Source organism: Muscardinus avellanarius (genome assembly GCF_963383645.1).
Source record: "Muscardinus avellanarius genome assembly, chromosome: 9".
Taxonomy (NCBI): Eukaryota; Metazoa; Chordata; class Mammalia; order Rodentia; family Gliridae; genus Muscardinus; species Muscardinus avellanarius.
In genome coordinates, this window is record NC_137795.1 from 32,801,966 (window position 1) to 32,810,591 (window position 8,626).

The window sequence follows — 8,626 nt, forward strand, 5'->3', positions numbered from 1 at the left end:
ATTTCATAATGTAAAAAATGTTCATTATTTTTAAAGTGCAATTATAACAACCTACGGAGAAAGATGTTACGTTCTGAATATTTGAGAGATCATATACTTTCTATATGCTGAAACTTCATATATTATTAAATTTCTTTAAAAATTTTCTGTACCTCAGAGCCAACATTCAAAGAATGGTCTATTCAAGATCATAATAAATACTTGTAATGCCTCCAGAGCCTCAAGAGGCAATGCAGATTTTCCTTCATTCCAAAAAAATTATTTACAACCTAGAGAGATCCAGTTTTTTTCCATAATTATGTGATTCAGTCTTTTTATTAAAGAGTTCCTGCAACATATATTATAAAGGCTATCTACTCAATACTAGCAAAAGGTTGTGGCAGCATCTAAACAGTTGTCTTATCTTCATTAAAATGGAACAGCCTCCACAATTCAATTGAAAGCCAAATTTAAAACATAGTCCACTTGCTTTATATTTCCAAAAACTAAAAACTCAAGAATATTGCAAAAAAATAAATTTTCAATCACGAACATACACATTTTGGAAAATACAACTGGTGCCAGCTAACTTTGTTGCTACATCTTTCTTCCTCCCACTAGAAACACGATTAGATGCATATACCCACCCTTCCTGGCTGATCTAGAGCACCTGTTCTCAAAAACGTGTTATCTGGGGTAATGAGTTATAAAGGATAATTTGCTTGGGAAGTTCTGAATAATACTCTTTTCTTAAAAAGGGATCCCCCAAAAGCAAAGTTTTCCTTCTTTGCCTCCAGAATATGTAATGCATCCCCAGCCAGGAGACCTGGAAAAGCTATAGTTAACTTGTGATAAATGAAGATGGTCACACCACCTAAGGCCAGAGTCAGTGTAATAGAGCTACATGACGGAGTTGAGTGTTCATTACTGAGCTCCCGGTGCAGCCTGAACACCCAGCTATTTACATAAATGATAAATACCATACTTGTCATTTTTGACAAGGGTTTTCTCTTACTTGAAGTGGAAAATAACCTAACCAATATACCTAATACTTAAAAAAATATTGGAAATTAGATCCAAGGGCTTTTTTACCTTTGAGCTCCCAGCCATATTTTATTTTTTGTTTTGAAATAGGGTCTCACTAAATTGGTGTGTGTTTCCCTAAGTTACTGAATTGCAACTTCTCCTGTTTCACCCTCCCAAGTATTGGAATTACAGGCAGGTGCCAGCAAACCCAGTTTACATAATTCTTAAAATAATAGCTTATGTGTGAAGATGTAATGGACACTTTCTAGAAAATGTCTATTATAAAAATTCATATAATGAAAAAAGATATAAGATATAATGATAAAAAGCAAAAGCCCTTCCCCTTCACAAAAGGCAAACACAAAATCTTTCCTGACTTTTTTCTATCTGTATATGAATTCTTTGGAGACATAATGGATAGATAAAAATAATATTTTTATAAAAATAAGATCACATCATTCATGTTTGTTTTATTTTTTAAAAAACTAAATTTAAATTCAGCTGAATTTAGCAGATTTAAAATTACATTTCAAGAAAAAACTATAAACATACTAAATGTTGCATTCTCTTTCTTCCTCATAAGATATACTCTTTCTCAAAAGATTTCTCCAAGGATAAATAAACTATTTTTTAAAATCAGTTAGCAATCTTTTTTTTTCCTTCAAACTATGTATTTCTATTTTAAGTAGTATCTGTTCCTGGTCATGAAAAAAGAAGGATATTAGCACCTTCTCACATCCTTCCATCTCGCTGCTCCCCAACACCTCATATTGGTAATTTTTATTAATATGTTTACATTGACCTACTTTATAACATTTGCTTTCTGCCCTATAACTACAATTCTGTAAGTGCTTAAATGGGTTCAATTCTTCCCAGTCACTTTTATTATGTTGCTCTAGTTCTGAATTTAGTTTTTGTTTACATTTTAAGTTCATCTCTTCATTGGGTGGGTTTCTTTGCCTAACGGCCTCTTTCATGGCTAAGAATTTCTACATTTTCTCCCTATTTTCTCTATATTTGGGTAACAGCTTGTCTGAGGGTAATGCTGGGCTCCATTTCTTTGAGAATTTGAGAGATCACTCCCCACTGTCTTCCATAATTAAGTAGTAAGTTTAATAAGCCTTTTTGAGCCCCAGAGTTCCTCCCCCAGCCTTCCTCTCCAAGGACTCAGCTGTCCCTGACTTAACTGAAGAATGATTTATCATTTGGTTGCCCAATCAAGACATGGTTCAATGCTGAGTATTTGTACCACATTTTCCTAAAACATGGCAGCTCTTTCAATCTGCAGATTTGTGTATGTGTGTGTGTGTATGTGTGTGTGTGTGTGTGTGTGTGTGTGTGTGTGTGTGGTACTGGGGATGGAACCCAGAGGCTTTCTACCTCCGGGCTATACTTCCAGACCTATTTTATACTTTATTTGGAAACAGGGTCTCACTAAGTTGCTGAGAGCCTCACTAAGTAGCTGAGGTTGGCTTCGAACCTGCGCAATCCTCCTGTCTCAGCCTCCAAGCACGGGGATTACAAGCGTGCGCCACCACGCCCGGCTCAATCTGCAAATATTCTTATTCAATAAAATTATCTTTCTTCATTTTTGGAAAAATATTTCTGTTCATTGTTTTGGAATATCAATGTCTGGGACACAAGTAACCATTTTGTTATTTTATCTTTGTCTTTCAAATGTATTGACTTTTCTCTGATAACATGAGTCCGTTCTCCTTCTTACTGTTTCAAGCCTTTCTTTCTTGTCAGTTAGGGTTTTTACTAGGGTCTATTCTGTTTCCTGCTATTTCTAATGACTATTTTTTTTTCTTTAATTATCATGTCTCCTCATTCTCAAGTCATTTTTTTAGATCTAAATCTCCTTTTTCATCTCATTCTATTATTTTATCATGCTGATCTTTGAGATCTTATCTTGTTGAATACTTACATCTTATTCAGGTACGTTATTTGTGGGTAGCACTTACTAGACAACCCCAAGTGTTTAATGAGTTGATGTTTTTCCTGGTGGAATCTCTAAGGTTGGCTTTGGGAAGGGATTTCCCATTTCATGGAACTAACATTTCTCCAATTTAGATTGTTGCTTTGAAGCTTGTATTTCTCCAGAGAGACCACGTTTGTTCACCCTATTCCACTTCTCCAGTTCCTTTCTACTATTTTTTCAGAATTCTTTCTACTATTCCTCAGTCACAAGAAAATACAAGAACAACCAAAAATGCTTATGATATCCACTCAGTCTGCTTCTCTGCCAATTTGGGAATGTTATAATTCTCAGGAAGTTGTTTACTTGCCAGTAAAATGCGAAGAAGGCCCAGGATACAAGTTTTTCTGTTCTGATAAAAAAACTTCTGCTTTTCTTGGCTATTTTTTCTGGGGTGTGTTGTTTTGGGATATATCATTTTCTTTACTTGATTATACTGAATCATTGTGGCAGGTGGAGGAGGTGTTTGCTGATACATATCTTTAGGGAACCATTTCAGTATCTTTCAGTGGTGAGAAACTATGTGTAGTATATTTTTAAGTCTCTAACATTCAAGGTCAAAATCACCACTTAGAAAATTTTTAATATTCAGTATTAGAATTGTGGTTTTTTTCATACCTCCAAGGGGCTTTACTGAATTTTCTTACTTAATGGGGATCATAGCTCTTACTTCATCTCTGTCATCCCCAGAAACATAGAATACTCATCCTTACCTCCAATCTCAATGGTCCTATTTACAACTAAGTTTTTGACTGATACCTATCAATTATCCCAATTGGTAACAGACTTATAAGTGAAGTTAATCTGAATTAAAGAATGGCAAAACAGTAATTATGGGGAATAATAGAAGTGATTCTTGACATGACAGTAGTATTTCACAGACATATTTTCAAAATTAGGTTCTGCTTTTCAAGTAGACATAAATCACTACAGAATCCAAAATGTTGCTTTCCTCTCGGTTCTACACACAAAGGAACAAAAGAATTGAGAAAAGGAAAAGATGGATTTTAATAAAAAAATAATCAGGATTTAAGCTTATGTTTTTTGTGTAAACTAAAATGAGAATACATGGCATTTTCTTATTATAACTATACATTGTGTTCTCATTATAATGGATATTAATTCTGTAAAAACTCTAGGAAATTCCTTCAGAGTAACTGCTCCAATACTGTGTGGACAGTTCTGCTGTCCCACATGTTAACCAACAGGCCTGGCAACAAGGCAACTCCCCTCAATCTGCCAGCTCCTACTGGGAGACTGGCGTCAATATTTGTACATGCTTTAGTTTCTTCCATAGTTATCACTTATACTGGCCCACACAGCCATACATGTAGAGATGTGCTTGGCAAGATGTGTTCTCATAGTGAGTTTCAGGATTCCTGCATTAGAGAACTTAGAGCTAGAAAGTCATTAGCAGGTTACATTATAGAACTATCTATCCATAGAGTATCTTACTCCTTCCTCAGATGTCTAACCTGACTGGGTCAATATCAGGAAAACATGCAATCATATATCACACTTGCATTCTAATAATTATAAAATGTTTTGAACAAAAGTAATATATATTAATGCATAAAGCCCAATATAACTAGAATGACAAATGAAAACTCTAAATAAAGTAATTATTCATGATGATTATACAAAAAACTATATAGAAACTCTATACAAAAAAAAATCTGCCATTGGAGTTTCAGTTATCAATCACGTACTCGGTCATTTGTCTTTGATTATTTCCTGATACATGTCATGGAACATACACATGCACACACTTATAGTAGCTACCCTGAGGTACAGTCAAAATTTGCTTAAGAAAAAGACAAGCCTTATCAGACAAAGATAACAAAAGAAACAGCTGATTTATAACTCAAGAAACATAATTATGGGGATAAAAATGCATTCTTCCATGTCAAATACACATGGGAAATCTTCATCTGGCTTCTTCAGCAAGGTAAATTGAAGCATTGCAGAGCCAGGATCCCAGCTCATTCACTGAAAATAGTATTAATAATATTATGTATTCACTTTAAAGATATGTTGATAGATTTGAATCTAGCAAGAATGCCAGAGGACAAGAAGGAGGTCATTATTCTTCTGTGTTCTGAAGATGAGCGGTACTGGTTACACAACTGGCTAGTAGCAGCCCTGATGCAAGAACACAGTTCCTAGCTAGGTGTGGTGGTGCATGCCTGTAATCCCGGTACTTGGTAAGCTGAGACAGAAGGATTAAAGTTCAAGGCCAGCCTCAACAATTTAGTAAGGCCCTCACTAATTGAGGCCCTTGGGGTATAGTTCAGAGAAAGAACCCCCCAGGGTTCAATCCCCAGGATCACTGGTACACACACACACACACACACACACACACACACACCCCTCCTAGGGGAGTTTTCCCCAGTATTGCTGACATATTCTCTTCTCTCTCTTTCAGGCCCAAAGGTATCATCCCCTTTTAGCCTGAGAATTACAAAAAAGGCCACTAGTCCAAGAAGGAGCTGAATGTGATTTTTGAGTATATGAAGGTCCTATTCTAACAACTAACACACAGAACAAACCATACTGATGGTGGTTGACCAACATCACCATCTACTCTCTCACCCCACAGTAGTGGGTCTCAGAATGCTGAAGGTGACAAAAGCATGAAGATTTTAAAGACCCGATGTCCATACTGTTCCCCTCACCAACTAAAACAGTTTCTTTTCAGGTAGAACCCAGACACCCCATTTTATATAATGCTGCTATCACTCCAAGTACGAGAACCAATGCCTCACAGGAAACACACAAGAAAGACGGAGTGAATTAAAGTTAAGGACATGTTATCTGAAACAAAATCAAATATTACACAACACCGTGGGAAGGATACAATTTATGTTTCAAGCCTTAAAGATAAGCAGAGCTTGGAGTTTCCCTATTTATACCAGACAGGTCCGGGGGTTGATGTTCACCTACATTACTTTTCATTTAACAGCTAGTGCTTCAGTGTTGCTTCCTGTAGAGCTGGCAACAGGGACAGTCTCAAGTGCTTCCCTGTCTCAAGTCTTGTTGCTCTGTATATCAATCACTAAATGTCAGGAAAAGGACAAACTCAACTGAAATGGCAGCAAAGTCGTGTGCAATTATCAAAGACCTGGAGGAACCGTGAAGCTTGCTAACACACCTGTAGCCAGCCCATATCGGCAGGCAGTTGCTACTGGGAAAGCATGGCTGTGTTTCTACCATGGGAAAGAAATATCAAACTTGGACACAGAGGCCAAGACTGAAAGGATACAATGTAGTACTGAAAAGGTATCCCAAATGATAAGTTTCAGAGTCCTCCCATAAATGCTAAGTGACCAGTCCCGTCCTACCCATCTCTGCTGACCCGCCCTAAGCCCTGCTTAACTTTCAGCCACAATGATAATAAACTATTGTAATTCTGATAGTAAACACTGCTCCTTAATATAATTCCTGTCACTTAAGTATATAAAGGCCCAATTCTACAAAATTGATATTTTTTTTCTCATTCCTTAAGAAAAGGGACTCAGAAGGAGCCTAAAAGTATCATCACTAACCAAGATTTAAAGAAAACTTGCTTTAAACAGGATCTGCACAGATGGGAAGGTTTATTAGCATCAAAGCAGGCATCATGGCAACCTGTGGAATATTTCTTTCACACCTAGCTCTACAAGGTAAACTTATGCTTTATGTTGCATCCGTATCCCAGACATCCAGGCAGTGACCTATAATTACAGTGGAGCCTACCTGGGAACTTAGGGGCTATGAGGAAGAACTTTAAGCCAGTGTAGTTGGACGCATTCAACAGAGATCAGAAACAAAGGGTCCCTAAAGCTTTGCACAGGAGATATAGGAAATCAACATAAAAATGAATAATTCCAAGTAAATAATACTGCCTACAGAGCAATAGTATAACAAATAGAAATTGATGAAGCTCACAATCCCGGTCTCCCGTCCCCACATCCCTGCGTGCATGAGCGCATACATAGAGAAACTAGAAACTGAAAGCTGTTGCTGTTATCCCTTAAAATGTTGCACCTGCTTCTAACACATGTCTATGTGTGTATACCACTGCATCTGCCTGACATTGCTAGACTTTCCAAATGTTTCTGAAAAAAAATTAAAATAAACATCCACTAATCATAATTGTATTTCATCCTAAACAATTTCATTTGGGGCTAAGGAGAAAAAGCCACACAATAGAAAAAATAAAACTACCTATAAAACTCTGCGACAAACAAATTTCAGAAGGTAGGTCTATAAATAGATGTGCTCTGGATGCACACTGTAAATATGAAATCACCGTGCTGGCCGCGGCTGCAATTCAAGCAGAAGCCCCGATATGAACTTACCTGATTTTAAAGTCCTATTGGTATACGCTCACAATCAGCACAGATCTCCTTTTTGCTAGTTGCAGTATAAGCAAAACACCTTCCACTACATGTTACTTATCTCAAGTCTCATCTCTTACCAGATGTAATACTTTGCGATTTCATTCAGAAGCAGCCGTTCCTAAACTGACTGGGAAGGTGCACAGAAACAGTCATGGAAGGGACCTAAGTTAAACCCAACAGCGGCACCAAGAAAACATCAACATCGAACCGAAAAAGCAGTCAGTTCTGAAGAGAGATGCTTTTCTTAGCTGCCTTTCCCACGCCAGCCTCCTTCCAAACATAAAACGTCTCAGTTAGGAAAGAGGATCTTACCTGAGCTGATCATACTGTGCATTCTTTGCTGAGCCAAGAGCTGCTCCCGTCCAGCCACCCCATCTGAGGAAAAACAAGAGTCACTCTCGTAAATTGTCTGCAGCATAGTCCAATCACTCTCACTTCAGCGACAGGAAAGATTCATCACTGCTCAGTGCCCTGGCCCCAGGAGCTACCCGGGCTGGTCCTCCCTCCTCCTGGAGAAGCAGTGAGGATCAACTTTGACAAGGATTTCCTTTCTGCTCAGATGGACATGCACTTCCAAAAAGACCTGGACACTTTCCCCTCGTTACCAACCTGTGAGCAAAAAGTAGATGCGACAGCCCTCTGGAGTTTTAGGTTATCCCGGAAACTAAAAGCAGGTGGGAAATAGGAATGTGCTTCGGGGTTATTTCTTTGTCAGGATAAGTAGCAAAATATTAACTCTACCCATAAGAAAAAGAAACCAATTAAACCTGGCTTACAGTTCTTCAGCCTGTGAGAGTTTCCTTGCAAGAACCCCTAGTCCTGCTAGTGGCTCCAGCCCTGCCCTTCTCCTATCTGTTTGTGTCTCTCTCTTCCCTTTCTCAGTCTCTCTCAGCTCAAGTTGGCTAAAGCGAGTGATAATCCATTTGCATATGAATCAACAACAGCCTGGCCCACAGGCACAGAAATAGAACAATGGTCGGCCTGAGCCAAAAATAGGTCAAGCATGGCCGAGTGATTGGAGCCTGCATTAATGCATTTAAAAATACCCCAGCAAACCCAGCTGCCCAGCCTCTATCTTTCAAACCATAATTCTCTGTTGCGGGGCCCTAAGAGCAATTAACTCTTTCCTCCCTTCAATCTTGCTTTACACCCTGTGTTTCCATCCTGATGATAGGAGTCCACAGCTTGGAAGGCAAGAAAAAAAAATTAAAAATCATAATTCTAAGAGGGCAAATGCACGTACATTTAATTTCATTTTATT

At 38.0% G+C, this 8,626-nt stretch overlaps 1 protein-coding gene across 7 annotated transcripts in view; it reads right to left on the minus strand.

Moving 5' to 3' along the window:
- Nucleotides 1–7,738, minus strand: part of HDAC9 (histone deacetylase 9) — a gene marked incomplete at its 3' end in the record, with an annotated part of 511,771 nt that extends 504,033 nt beyond the window's left edge. For 6 of the 7 annotated variants that reach the window (XM_080701502.1, XM_080701500.1, XM_080701504.1 and 3 more), the window contains exon 1: nucleotides 7,678–7,735. In XM_080701502.1, coding sequence (XP_080557628.1) covers nucleotides 7,678–7,699 — 22 coding nt within the window. In that variant the 5' untranslated portion in view covers nucleotides 7,700–7,735. Of the gene's footprint in view, nucleotides 1–7,677 lie in introns of all 7 variants that reach the window. The other variant, XM_080701494.1, reaches the window with a different exon arrangement.
- Between the last annotated feature and the right edge of the window lie 888 nt (nucleotides 7,739–8,626).